Consider the following 15,307-nt stretch of genomic DNA (forward strand, 5'->3'; position numbering starts at 1 on the left):
TTCATTGACAGGTTTGGCCTCTAAATCTTTGCCTGATATTGGATCTGAATTAGCAAGGGTCTGAAAATGGCTGTTTAAACCAGTGGATTATAAGAGCATTTCTAAATGTTTATTCTTTGGAATGCTGCTTTCATGGATCTTCCTGGCTTAAGTAAATATGACAATCACTGGATTAAGCAAAATTAAACATATATTTTAATTTCATGACTGCCCAGATCTCTTGATATGCTAGTATTCAGTGAAATGCTTCAACTGGTGGACACAGAGCAAGAAGTATTTCTCAAATGTACATGACCGTGGGACATTATTATTTTCTCTTAACTCATAATGTTTAGAATAGTGTTTTTTTAAAAACAAAGAAAAATATCAAAACCTAAGATTCCATTGTAATCTGTAGCCCTTCCATTCCCAAAGGAAGTATCTTCGATAAAAATAAACATAATCGCCTTATTAAATAATGACAGGGATGCCTAGGTGGCTCAGTTGGTTAAGCCTCTGACTCTTGGTTTTGGCTCAGGTCATGGTCTCAGGGTTTGAGAGTTCGAGCCCTGCATCAGACTCTGCACGGACAGTACAAAGCTTGCTTGAGATTCTCTTTCTGCCTCACCTTCTCTCAAAATGAATAAATACAACTTTAAAAAATGACCAAAAAGTAAGATCAAACCTATTAATACCTCAAATCCTCAAAGTAGAGGCTTTTCAAACAGGCAATAACAAACACCCATTAAGAACTGTCCTATTAAAAATAGTGAGTCAAAATATAAAAACTGAATTACTTTCATGTACCATATTAATTTTATACACATATAACTTTTTGATCAGACTGGTGGCTAAAATAAAAAAAAAACATAAAACCATTTGCAAGACTTTCATGCACATTCCTTTCTATCCAGATGAGCAAAGGAATTTTCATATGGAGCTGTTGACTGGAACATGAAAATAGCCTCTTTCCGCAGATCGGGTGCATATTTTAATGGTGCCTGTGAAAATGAGATTCTCCCTCTCTATCACAGGCAAACCAGTGACTGGAGGTAGTTTTCCTCCTTATCCCTGAATGAATATATGCATTTTTTAGAAACCAGTCTAAGAAAAACTGATTAAAGAGCAGAAATACATTGAATTGAAACTCACTGGCCCAAGTGTTAGCTCCAGCAGAGAGACATAGGGTGGCATAATGTTACTGAGTTAACGGAAGAGCTTTACTCTCTCCTTCATGAGTGATAGCAATGAAGTGGGTTCGGCTATGAAATGCTAACACTTGCTTTCATTTCCTGCCCTATTTCTTTCCCTTACAGAATAGCTATTAACATAAAATTTCAGAGTTGATGAGTTCAGACATCATTTATGGGTAAGCAGGGAAATAAGGGTTTTATTAAATACTAGACAAAGAGTAGGGGTTTAGCAAGTATTTTATAATCAATGCTGAGTTGTCGTAAATGAATTGTTACTTTGGTAATTCCTTTCTTCTCTCAGTTCTGCTGAAATCTAAATGATTGTTCTCAATCTTGTATTGATGTCAGTGTACTTCCGGGATATGGCACACTTCTAATGGTGACTTAATGGCACACTTCTAATGGTGGTTCTAAGCGAGTCTCAAGGCAAGGTGGGGAATGCCATCTGAAAGAGTGTGTCTGAATTTCAAGTGCATTGATAAACTAGTTGAGAATAATTCACATAAACAACTAGTCTGGTCACTGAAAAGGAGGAGTGACCCACATTGCTGAAGGCTTGTTTGAATTCCAATCCCACTACTCTTTGGATTTCAGTCTTGCTCAGATCTGCAGGGACCTCCCTACATCCAAACTCAGTGGGGTCTGTTGGTCCTTATCTTAATCTACATCTATGCAGTATTTGATGTTAACATTTCCTTCCTTCTAGGAAATTTCCTCTTTTGGCTTCCCTAATGCCAGCCTCTCCAGCTTCTTGTACCTTTCCAACCTCATTCTTGATATCCTTCTTTGGGACATATTTGAATATTTCTGAAGTGTTATGTTCCCTAATGTGTCTTCATCTGGCCACTTCTTGGGTTTTAGTTATCCAGGTAACCTCCAGTTTATATTTACTTACTATATGTTGACAACTCAAAAATATATATCCCTGGGCGTGATTTTGCCTAGAAATCACATTCAAGAGGTGAGACATAGTCATCTATCTGCTCAATACTTCAACCTAAACACATTCCAAATCAAAATGACTATCTTTTTACCCCTAAATCCATATTATTTATTTGGCAGCACTATGATTCCCACCCAGTCTCCTAAATTAGAGACTCATCCTGACTGTCTCCTTGCTATTCCACATCTAATCAATCAACCAAGAGCCCTGCTAATTTCATCTCCTAAATAACTCTGATATCTACCTATTCTTTAAAAGTTTTACCAAACTGTAATTGACACAGTAGAAATTGCTTATGTTTGAAGTGTACAATTTAACAGGTTTTTAGATATGTATACATCCAGGAAACCATCACCACAGTAAAAAAAAATGAACAAATCCATCACCTCAAAAGTTCCCTTATGCCTCTTCCTTCCTGTACCTCCCTACATAACCTCATTATCCAGTAGCCTCTATCTGCTTTCTGTGACTATAGGTTCTTTTGTGTTTTCTATGTATTTGATGTATTTTTTATGCCTGCTTTCTTTCGCTAAGAATATTTGATATTCATCCATTTTGTGTGCAGATTAGTAGCTCATTATTTTTATTGCTAAATAGTATTCCATTGTGTGGGCTATAAAACAATTTGTATATCTATTAACCTGTTAATAGATGTTTTAGTTTTCTGGTTTTAGAGTCCTACAAAGGAAGATGGTATGGACATTCTGGTAGAGGTGTTTGTATGGATATATTCTTCATGCGTCTTGGGTGGATACTTAGGAGTGGAATGGCTGGTTCATATAGTAGGTATATATTTAATCTATTAAGAAACTGCTATTTTCCAATGTGGCTGTACATTTTCCATCCTCTTCAGCAGTGTGTAGGAACTCTAGTTGATCCATATTCTTGCCAGCGTTGGGTATGTTCAGTCTTTTTAACTATAGGCATTCTAATAACTGTATGGTGGTATCACACTGTGGATTTAGTTTGCATTTCTCAAATGTCAAATTCCACTGTAACTCTTATTTGAAGCCATCATGCATCTCCTGCCTGGACCATTATTGGACCTAATTGGTCATTCTGCCTTCAGTTTGATCTTCTGAAAATTTCTCTTCCTCCTTCCTCCTTTCTCTGATTATTTCTTTACAGCCACCTTTGTGGGGTCTGCCTTTATTATATTCCTTCAATACTGCTGTTTGCTTCAGGGCTTTGGATCCTCTCATTCTAGAAATGACTGCTTGGTTCTTCTCATCCCTGTTCAGCTACAACTATTAATGACATGATAATGACTCAAGCTGCCCATCTCTCTGAGAGCTCTGCTAAGCCTCAGATATACATAACTGACTGACTGCCAATTACACAGATTCCCTAGGCTGCTCAAGATATTAAGAGTACCTTTAATAAAGTATGTCCAAAATAGAAGTCAACATCTGTTCTAGAAAACCTCCTCTTTTATTTTTATCTGATAGCTTGGTAAATGGCACTAAAATACGTTTTGTTAATTAAGACAAAGAAAGGAATTATTCTTAATACCCCTTTTTAAAACATTTAGTCTTCATGTTGAGTATAAAGCTCCTTGATTTTAAAATGCCTGTTATCTTTCACATCTACTGTTTCCTTTCCACTGGTTTCATTCTACTCACTGTTCACCTGGTTTACTGCAGACTGCAGCAGCCCCTGAAATTGTTAGATATCTAACCTCTAAAGTTTTCTAAGAAAGAGCACTTTACTAAAGCACAAATCTGATGGTGTCACATTCTTGATTAAAACTCTTAGCAGTAGGGCTGATGGGGCTGGAGGAGAGGGGAAGGGGGGTGATGGGCATGGAGGAGGGCACTTGTTGGGATGAGCACTGGGTTTATATAGAAACCAACTTGACAATAAACTATAAAAATTAAAAAAAAAACAACCCACCTCTTTGCAGTTCCCTACAGCTTTTAGGATAAAGTTGAAATTCATTAGCTCAGTTCATAAGGCCTTTTATGAACTGGATCTGTTATCTCTCTAGCCTCATTTGATGAAGTTTTTGGCAACATACATCCTGTTATGCTATGGATTTACATGTAGCAATGATAGTGGCCACAGGCAGGCTACTCTAAGACGGGCCACTTTGCTATGAAGACTAGTTTGAGCTAAAAAGCAATCAAAATGAAGGCTCCTGGGTGACTCAGTTGGTTAAGCATTCGCCTCTTCAGTTGGACTCCAGTCATGATCTCACAGTTCGTGGAATCGAGCCTCATGTCATGTGCTGACAGCACAAAGCCTTCTTGGGATTCTCTCTTTGCCTCTTTCTCTCTGCCCCTCCCCTGCTGGTGCAGCCACACGCTCTCTCTCTCTCTCACTCTCTCATTGTCTCTCAAAAATAAATAAATAAACATTTAATTTTTTTGAAAGCAATCAAAACCGTTCACAGTGATGTGGGTGGAGCTAGAGTATATTATGCTAAGTGAAATAAGTCAGAGAAAGACAAATACCGTATGATTTCACTCACATGTGGAATTTAAGAAACAAAGGAGTCAAGGAAAGAAAAAGATAAACCATAAAACAGACTCTTATTAACTATAGAGAACTGAGGGTTACTAGAAGGGAGGTAGGAGGGGGAATCGGTTAAATATATGAGGGGTATTAAGGAGGGCACTTGTTGTGATGAGCACCGGGTATCGTATGTAAGTGATGAATCACTAAGTTCTGTACCTGAAACTAATATTGCACTGTATGTCAACTCGCTGGAATTTAAATAAAAACTTGGAGGAAAAAAGGGACCAAAACCCAGTAGATTCAGGAAAAGCCCTTTACTTCCTCCAATTGCCTAAAAGAATTTAGATAGAGGACTTGCTCCAGGAAGAGCACTGTCACCACAGGTAATGACATCACACTGTGAACCAGGTGTGGTTGACAGAAAGGACCCTAGCAAGGCCTGTGTGACCACAGTCTATTGTTTCTGAGTGGCTCAGCAAACATTTATTTAGGAGACATTTACCCCCTCCTTTTTTTTTTTAATCTTCTTGTAAACTGCATTCCTCCCTTTGAAGTCCCAGACCCCCATTGTCTTCTTAGTTCAGAGTGACATACAGACCTCATTTTGCCTGTCTTTAGAATTTCCATGTGTGTGTGTGGATTCCCTAATGTACAAAATCAGATCAGATTTTGTCCTGTTAATCTGTCTCATGTCAATTTGATTCTTAGGTCCAGCCAGAAGGATCCAGAAAGGGATGGTAAATTCTTATTCCTCGACATTAACTAAAGCATTTCCCAAAGTGTGTTCAGCAGAATGTTAGTCCCATTCTTGCATGAATGGGAAGATTTCAGTGATTGTATAAGTTTGGGAAATGTTGGATCAAACAGAGTTAAACACTTTTCTTAAGTACTATGCAGAGTCTCTCCCATGCAAATGTGCACTGTGCCTGTCATATGCCGGAACAATGTATACGGCAGTACTCTGACTTACATATGCGCAAACTGGGTTTTGTTCAAACTAAGGAGTTTCTCCAGGCCTCCACGTACCAAGAAGAGCAACTGGAAACTGATGTATGATGATGTATGATGCTCTCTGAGGCCACTAGGTTCTCATATAACACTCACTTCTCTGAAGTGTCCAAAGGTGCTATCCATCCCGTGAAGTCCTCAAATCCTGCTTGTGGCTCAGGGCACTTGCCCCGGAAACTAACCTCTCTGTGTGACTTAAACATCTCTCTCCTGACATTCCTAGCCTACTCTACCCTNGTCAAGTTTAAATATAAAATTCCCTTGCCACCCATAACAGTTCTTTATATGAATGTCTTCCACAAAGGTGTCAGCCTTATGACTAAAAGGAGTCTGACATAAGTGCACAGTTGTTTTGTTTTTCACTTGACTTATTAATCCTTATATAATTAACTGGACTCATTCCTTTTTTTTTTTTTTTAAGTTTATTAATTTATTTTTGAGAGAAGGAGGGAGAGCATGCAAGTGGGGGAGGGACAGAGAAAGAACGAGAATCCAAACAGGTTCCTCATTGTCAACACAGAGCCTGACTCCAGGCTTGAACTCACAAGCCTTGAGATCATGACCTGAGCCAAAATCAAGAGTTGGATTCTTAACCAACTGAGCCACCAAGGCGCCCCCATCTACTATACCTATTCTGATGCAGGAATTAGCTTTTCTCACCATTGATTTACTTATCTATCTCCCCCATTAGACTACAAGCCTTGAAGACAAGGACTTTTGACAGACCTCACTCAGTTCTTATGCAGTACTCAGTGTGTGCTTGCTAGATATTTGTTAAACACAGGAATGAAGGATGGTGCAAAGTTAAACTGAAATTCTTATGAAATATCACATTGGCACAGTTAAAACTAATTAGGTTTAATTTTACAAACAGAAGTATCAAAGTTTCATTTGCAGATACTGGTAATGCTATAGTACACGGAATGAGGGGAATTATACTTACATAACGGTAGTGGCACACCAAGACCTAAGAGACTTGGATTTCTATCTTGCCTGTAAGGTCTTACATATATATGTTTTTGACCACATGTAATTTTGAGGCTATGTTTCTCTTTCTCTAACACCAAAACAAAATACCTGCTCATATCAGCAAATGAAAAAAATGTTTAAAGAGTTCCTGAACTATAAAAATGTTACATTATAGTTGTCAATTATTTAAATGCACACATACAAATATTTGGCATTTTTAAAAAGCGAAGAGCTGGTAGCTATGTCAACCACCCCTACAAATTGCACATGTGCGCCACTCTAAAGGAAACATCTTGTAAGATAAGAAGGAAAGAAAAGCACACAACCTTTTCAAACCTACTACAGGATATAATTTTACAAGTTGTAAGACAGTTTTATGTTTTCAAATTAAGCTCTCAGTTTTCAAAGAAAATGACAGAGAACCATTTGCCTCTTCAATCAGTCATGTGTAACCCAAGTCATCTATAATCTAAGACGAAGAAATGACTGTATCCGATTTTCCCAGAATTTGTGAGTACCTAAAATTACAGGCAGGGTCTTATTCATGATTAGATACATGAGAACATTGGATAGCATGATTAAGGCTCACGGTGCATTAGTACTATAGAAACTCACCTTGTTTCTGAATTCTTGACAGGGTGAAGGATTTCCATTTCCCATCATTATGGTTCTGATTGCTGACAACGGAAGCCATTCCTGATCCCAGATCATAGCTGACTTTTATGTGCCCGTCAGTGAGTTCTACACTCATGAAATCTTTCTATTAATAAGTAAAAATATACCAGTGATTAGATACACAGAGAAATATGAGTATCCACTTTCTTTGTGGGGTTTACAATAGGGCCTCATGGCTAAGTGCCTAAATGTGTTGATCTGTAGGTGACATCCACTTTGGAAATGGAATTGGTATTAGTGCTTTGTAAATGTTGGCGGGTGTGATTTTATGGCACCAATGGTCACGACCAATTACTAGGGCATATCCTTTTATGACAGAAGAATAAAGGTGATTCCTTTCAAAACATATTAAGCCAACTAAAAGGTATGTTTCCTGGAAGAATTTTTTTTTTTAAATGTTTTATTTATTTCTAGGAGAGAGAGAGAGAGCATGAGCAGGGGAGGGTCAGAGAGAGAGGGAGACACAGACTCTGAAACAGGCTCCAGGCTCTGAGCTGGCAGTCAGCACAGAGCCTGACGCGGGGCTCGAACCCACGAACCGCGAGATCATGACCCAAGTGAAAGTCGGACCCTTAACCGACTAAGCCACCCAGGCGCCCCATTTCCTGGAAGAATTTACTAAGAGATACTAACCTAGAAAAAAACAAGGAGGACATTTAGTAACATCTCTCAACATTGGTCTTTAGAAGACTAAAGCAGTAGTTTTGCTCTTGCATGATTCCATACTGGAGGAATCTTTACTGGGTGCTTCTCTTAAAGGATTATATGGGGAACTATATTGAAAATAAGTAATAATTATATTGCATCTGTAATTGTATTTATCAATGAAAATATGTAAGTACTATCTGCATCACCCACTCTTGGCTATCACACAGCCATCCCTGAATCCTTTGAATAATAATTGATAATTTAACAATAACTGATCATTGTATTGGAATCCTATGGAAAAGAGGCAAACAAATGATCAATCATGGAAAATCAGCTGTGCATGTCATTACCAGGTCTCGCGTGGCAAGGTACATCAGGAGAGCACTTGAAGAAAATGTCCTGAACTTGAACATGACAGTTGAGATGTTGGGGTACCAGCGAATGGGGCGGCTGACCAACGCATAGCCTTCTCCATCAAATTGAATAGTCCCCTCACTATCTTCTACCTGAGGACTGAAGAGAGACATTTCACATGAATCAATATCTGTTTCGTCCATCAGTATTCAATACATCCAGTTGTTTTCTGAGGCTCGATTGTGAGCTGTTCTAGGACAGGAACCATACCCAATAGATCTTCCATCCTTCTATTTCTCTCTACCTCTACTGCTACCATTCTAGACCAAGTAGCAATCACTTCTTACCTGGACTTTATCTGGTGTTCAGTAACTAAGTTATTAATGTTTTAAATACTGTATGTTTAACTGAAATACTTCGTGGACAGTTACAGTGGTATTTAAGTGTGTCTTAGTGGTGTGGACAGGTAGGGTTTTGGATGGACTGAGAATGTGTTATTACAGATCTCATATACATAATGGGGGAGGTTGGCTGCAAATGATGAAGTTGGTCAAAAGATACAAAGTTAAAGTTATAAGAAAAAAACCCATACTGGAATAAAGGTCCCTTCTCTCTAAATACTTGCTATCCAATGAGTTTTTCTGGGACAAATTAAATTCAGACACTAAAGGATGCCTTTATCTATTTCAGTGTTTGTTTTTCTGTGTTCTTCACTAGGATGCAAGCCATAGGAGACCAGCTAGAGATTATGGGTCAGACTCTGTCAGGCACAAACTCAGCACCTAGTATGACACTTGGTTCATAGTAAAGTCTGTTATATGTGGAATGAAGGAGATTTTAGTATCGCAAATTGCCTTACAGAGAATATATATTCAATCAATGTTGGCTGAATCATTAAGAAATATCTAAGATAATCCTCATAAATATAACATTTAGAATAATTTCTTTTCCAAATGCAAAGTTATTTATCATCTATCAATCAATCAATCTAATGATGTTACAGGTTAAGTCTCAAATTGTGGAGATTTTTTAAAACTTTAAATTTCCTCATATTAGGATCTGTTTGAATCTCTGAAATTGAAGTGTTGTATTAATGAGGATAAAGAGGAGATATTGAGAAATACTATAGCACTGTCATTGTAAAATAACGAGGGTCTAGAATCTTATTTGCATGAAATCTTGGCTAATGAGAAAACTAGCAGTGCACAAACATTAATTGGCTTGTGAAGGAAGAACTGTTACACATTTTAGTTAAGTTGGCTTTCTCTCTGTTCCTGGACCAGAGAGAAATAAAACTGAAGGGAAGAGTCTTATACTGTGTCTTGCCTGGTCAGGTCTTTGTAATTTTAAGTTATATCTAATTTGGAATAAGATCAGATGATGTCATAAATTTCTGTCCCAACATAAACTTAAAAGATGCTTTTCAATATTCCTGCAAAGCATTAGAAGTACGAGGAACTGCATTTGTCTATTAATAAACAGTATAATTGACAGTGAATAAATTGGCTATGGATTGGGCCTTTCTTTATTATTACAACAAGCCCACTAATTTCTGGAGCATTGCATTAGAGATAAGAGACTGTTGTGTAGAACCTAGTAAGGAGAAGTTCCTTGAGTTCTCAAAGCCCAGGGTTTTGCATTATGAGCTGCCATGCTACCATTGACAGTTGTGGAAAGGGTTGGGGGAGTCACTGTTGATAGCTTTGAGCCAATGCATTAGCACTTATAATTTAAATGAACAAAAACATAAAACCTCACTATACAGAATATTAGAATAAAAAATATCACATTTTTGTTGTTGTTGTTTAAGAACTCTGGGATATTTATACCCTCATATCCTTATGTCCTTAATCTATTAATTCCTTCAATATTAATTTAAAACATAGAGTAGATGGCAGGGACCCTTGAATCTGATGTGGAATCTCACTGAAGCCTTGCTACAAGTCCCCTAACCCTTCAGGTGTCACCTTGAGATAAAAGGGTTAGATCAGTGAATGATTTCTGAGGCCAATCCTATTCCATTCCTTTAGAAGATTCTCCTATTTGCCTTTTACTTGCTTAAGTAAAAGGCAAGGGGCACCTGGGTGACTCAGTTGGTTAGGCAGCCAACTTTGGCTCAGGTCATGATCTCCGGTTTGTGAGTTCGAGCCCGGCATCAGGCTCTGTGCTGACAGCTCAGAGCCTAAAGCCTGCTTCTGATTCTGGGTCTCCCTCTCTCTCTGCCCCTTCCCTGCTCATGCTTTGTCTCTCTGTCTCTCAAAAATAAGTAAACGTCAAAAAAAAAATTTAAGCAAAAGGCAAATCTGCAGGGGAGGGTTTTGTGCGAGAACATCTAAACCCACAGATGTAGATCAGCCTACTTCCGTTGACTTATTGGCTAAACCCAGGTAAGTCTGGCTTTAAACTGGTGACTTTGAGGGGTGCCTGGGTGGCTCAGTTGGTTGAGCTTCTGACTTCGGCTCAGGTCATGATCTTGCGGTTTATGGGTTCCAGCCCCACACTGGGCTCTGTGCTGATAACTCAGAGCCTGGAGCCTGCTTCAGATTTTGTGTCTCCTTCTTTCTCTGCCCCTCCTTTGCTTGCATTCTCTCTCTCAAAAATAAACATTAAAAAATTAAAAAAATAAATAAATTGGTGACTTTGAGATGGAGGGAAGAATGAATCCTTCCAGGTATAGTGTATATATTTCAACATCTAACATTATACTAGAGTGTTCTTATTCATTATTCATATATATAAATATATATTCATTCATATATATTTATAGGAATATATATTCAGAAACTATATATATTCAGGATGTATATAATTTCTGAATATATATATATACACATATATACATTCAGGAATACCAGGAAAAGTAACTATTTTTTTAATAATTAACATATGCTAAGCTTCTTAACTTGCCTTTTGTTTCTCTTTTGAACTCTGATGTCTGCTCAAGCTATTAAGGACTAATTATCCTATCTGGAACAGCCACTTTCTTCCACATGTAACTTGTTAACTATAGAACTAGAAGTATATTGGGGTTTAGAACAGTAACACTTCATCGCTGTTTCAATATTAAGCTAAATACATTATACTTGTAGTATTTTTTCTACTTTAATTTTAATGTCATTTTTAGAAGTTTAAGAAAAATAAGATACACTTTTTTTTTTATAGTCCTGGCAGATAACTCCTTCTTTTCTTCTTCCTTTTTTTTTTTTGATAACTCTTTCTAAAGCATAACAACAATTATATTCTTTTTACTGACCACTGAATAAATAAAAATTTCTAAAATGGACATTCTAAGATCTTCAAAATGTTCTCAGTCTACGTCTCACAGCCTCAGCTTTTACATCTTCCACATATAATCATTTCTGGTCTAAATCTGGAATGATTTCTATTTATGTTAAAATATATGTGTTCTCTTGAAAAGAAAACACTACCAGGCACTGGGAATTCTGTAAAATTATTCTTACAAATACCAAGAATTACAGAAAAATAAGGTTGATGCAGGGTCACTCAGAACTTATACAACTTTATAATCAGAGCACTCACAAAAAACAAACAAACTAGTATTGATCAAAATATTGGCCTAATACAAAAAGCTATGCTATAAAATTTAAAATAAAGAATTATTTCAGTATAATATTATACCTTAAAAGGAATAGGTGAAAGTAATTTGATGGCAAGGAGGAACATAAGGAAGGGTTGACAGTGCTGAGTGACAGATGCGGCAAAAAGGCACAATGGTGTGGGGAGAACTTCCGAGACAAAGTGCTTGGCGAAATCAAGGGCAAATTCATAGGTGAAGAGGCACTGTGTGCAGGCTGTGTTGTGAATCCAGTAGCCTTGAGCTTGGTGCATTCAGCTATGCTGGTAGACTTAGCATTCAGCTGCCTTTGCTTGGTCGTGCAAAACCTTTACATGCTGGGAAGAACTTTTTTTAAAAAGTTAATTTATTTATTTTGAGAGAGAGAGAGAAAGCATAAGCAGGGGAGGGGGGCAGAGAGAGAGGAAGAGAGAGAAAATCCCAAGCAGGCACTGCACTGTCAGTATAGAGCCTGATGCGGGGCTCGAAATCACACACTGTGAGACCATGACCTGAGCCAAAACCAGGAGTCGCACGCTGAGCCGCCCTGGTGACCCTGGAAAGAACTCTGTCCAAAACCTCTATGACTTCCACACCTTGCTGACATCATTCTCCCATTTGCCAATCTTGCCTGAGTGAATTCACACTTTTAAAGCAGAAGAGATTTTACTGGTCTCTTCCTAAAAACACTCTGGCTTTCTAGCCTTTGCTCTCACTGGTCCCTGGAACTAGAATGCTTTTTACCTATTATCTGTCAGCTCCTCCCTTGAACTCTTACTCCATGGGAAGGCCCACCTCAAATGTTACTCCCTTCAGGAAGCAGTCTAACACACTATTATAATTATATTAGCTCATGTAATATTTTATGTACTAAAGACATAAGATCTTTGTAGAATTTGTAATTATTAGCATGTTATAGTCTTAACACATTATATGCACTACTGAATGGATGTTTAAATGCTCTAGATGTTTTGCTGATGATAGGCTTTTGAAAACCCTTTGTATAAATTTACCAAAAAAAATGTTTAGGGAAAAGTTGGTGTTACTTTGTGAGTAGAGGAATATTAATGTGAGCCTCATTGTCTTTGTTGTATTAAAACCGTTTTACAGAAAACATTCCATGTTAGATTTTGTTGCAGATTATTCACCCAACCACTTTAAACTATGAATGGGTTAGGCTTTCAAACTGTCCTCAGTGCTACATTGAAAAGTCCATAATGTTGAGAAAACAGTACTCTGCTACACTGATGGGGAGTTTGGGTCTTCACAAGGTGCATGTGCTCTTTCAATTGGAAATAAAAAATACGAACGATTCAGCACCTAATGATTTTGAGCTGCTACGGGTGTATATTAGGCTTCCAGGTATTTAATTTAAATTTTATAGTTTATAGGCTCGGTTTATTAGTTGGGCTCTACGTTATTTATGCTGAGAAATCCTCCATTCTAGCTAATTGTTTTATATCCTCTATTCAGGTATACAGAAGATAATTTATCTCTGTATATGCTTTTGTAGGCTTGTTAAATATTTTAAAATTACTACACTCTGGGTGCTTGGGTGGCTCAGTCAGCTGAGCGTCCTACTCTTGATTTTCAGCTTAGGTCATGATCTCATGGGTTTGTGAGACTTGGCCCTGTATCAGGCTCTGCATTGACAGCATGGAGCCTGCTTGGGATTCTTTCTCCATCCTCTCTCTCCTTCCCTTCCTCTCTCTCTCTCAAAAGTAATAAATAAACATTAAAATAAATAAATAAATAAGTAAATAAATAGATAAGTAAATTCCTACACTCTAACCTTTATGTTGTAATTGGTGATGTGCATCACTTCACTTCACGTGTGGCCCTTTCTCCTGGCCTGTCTTGGCCCCTTCTTATCCTTCCCCACTTAAGCAGAATCTGCAAGTCCAATGGGTTTCCACTCAAAACATAGGACCCTATGTGTCATTTGGAAAATCCTGTCGGAGATCAATTTGTGCTATGTTTCTATGTTTTGTTATAAACATAAGTGGAGTGTGTCCAAGCTCTGTGAAGCCTGAAGCTTAAACAGTTCAGGGAAACCTCTCCTTAAGAAATAAAATCTTATGACAGCATAGCTACAGACATGAACAACCTCCTGGTTCCAGACATGAAGGGAAGTTGGAGTGGAAAGAGAGAGCAGGCTTAGCTGACTGTGGTGAAAATACCTTGCCCCGTAGATTTTACAAACACACATGATCATTTAAAGTACCACCGAGGCACCTCCCAGTGCCTGCAAAGTGCCTGCACAAACAGGTGATAGGATCTGACCTTTTATCAGCTTCATGATAAATCACCTCTGGACATGATCCCTTCCAAGCCGCTCCATATCATCCACATGATAGTAGAATGTTGTACAATAAAATTAAAGTTTTTGTAATGCACAGGCCAGACCTCAGAGGAGTGCTCATATCGACTAACCTGACAGTACATCCTTTGCAGTCACCTTCTTTTTCTCTGAAATTCCATAACCCTATAGGTTTGCTGTCAAAGTATGTTTCTCCCATACAGCCAGTGAATGTAGTCACGCGTACAGCATCGGCCTTCTGCAGAGAGAAGCATTATATTTGTTAGAATTTAGAATTTCACAAGAAGTCTCAGAGTACCCAGGAGAGTTACTGGCAGCAAAATCTGGAGTAGTTATTATCCACTCTTTCTGATATTCTTGGCTTGCACATATTCATCTTTAACTCTATTATATCCTCACAGATCCTGGTTATTTTGTGCTAGGCTAGTTTATCACCATTAGTAAATAAACACTTCCTACCTTCTGACTTCAGGTGAGCTGCTTATCCGCTTTGAGATTCTATTTTTTTGTGTCTAAGATGGGATTATTAGAATTAAATTGGGTAATTTATTCGTGGTACCACATTCAGTGGCTGGCACAGAGGAGGTATTTAATGAACGATAACCCAAGAAGATATCTCTCCAAAGATATTGAGAAGGAGCACACACTGACTACATAAAAGGGAAAAAAACCTTACATACAGATTACTAAATGACAGTGCTGCCCCAATTTTTCAATTCTTCCTATACCCAAGCAGGTTTCCAACTCAGAAGAATGAAGAGAAAGAGTGAATTTGTAAGAGAAGGGACCATATTGCGATTCCCTGCTAGTATATACATCATAAAGCCTATTAGGGCTCAATAAATATTTGTTAAATGACAACCCTGGTGTCATTTTCACAGGGAAAGTCACAATCACAAAGAAGGGGAATGACCTGGTTCACTCTAGGGAAACTTGGCTGTAATTTAAACAACTATTTCTTTTGTCACTGACACATTACAAATGAATATATTTTGGCACCTATAATTTGAGAAATGCTTTGTCCAAGAACACTCACAATGATCTGAGTAGTCTAGGGTTAAAAAGTGAATGGGCATGTCTGGGTTTTAGAACAAATGTACAAAGATGATTCTTGAATAGATAACATTTGTAGGTACAATTTTGGGTGACACTCAACACGTACATCTTCCTATTGCTGTGACTGAGTG

At 37.9% G+C, this 15,307-nt stretch overlaps 1 protein-coding gene across 1 annotated transcript in view; it reads right to left on the reverse strand.

Moving 5' to 3' along the window:
* LAMA2 (laminin subunit alpha 2) overlaps window positions 1-15,307 on the reverse strand; it is a 500,973-nt gene that overhangs the window by 51,907 nt on the left and 433,759 nt on the right. Inside the window, exons 47-49 of the mRNA XM_077775991.1 lie at window positions 14,234-14,358; window positions 8,223-8,385; window positions 7,165-7,309 (exon numbers count right to left, since the gene is read on the reverse strand). Of these exons, the coding sequence (XP_077632117.1) occupies window positions 7,165-7,309; window positions 8,223-8,385; window positions 14,234-14,358 (433 nt within the window). The remainder of the gene's footprint in view (window positions 1-7,164; window positions 7,310-8,222; window positions 8,386-14,233; window positions 14,359-15,307) is intronic.

The sequence above is a fragment of the Crocuta crocuta genome, unplaced genomic scaffold (assembly GCF_008692635.1).
Source record: "Crocuta crocuta isolate KB4526 unplaced genomic scaffold, BGI_CrCroc_1.0 scaffold25, whole genome shotgun sequence".
Classification (NCBI taxonomy): Eukaryota; Metazoa; Chordata; class Mammalia; order Carnivora; family Hyaenidae; genus Crocuta; species Crocuta crocuta.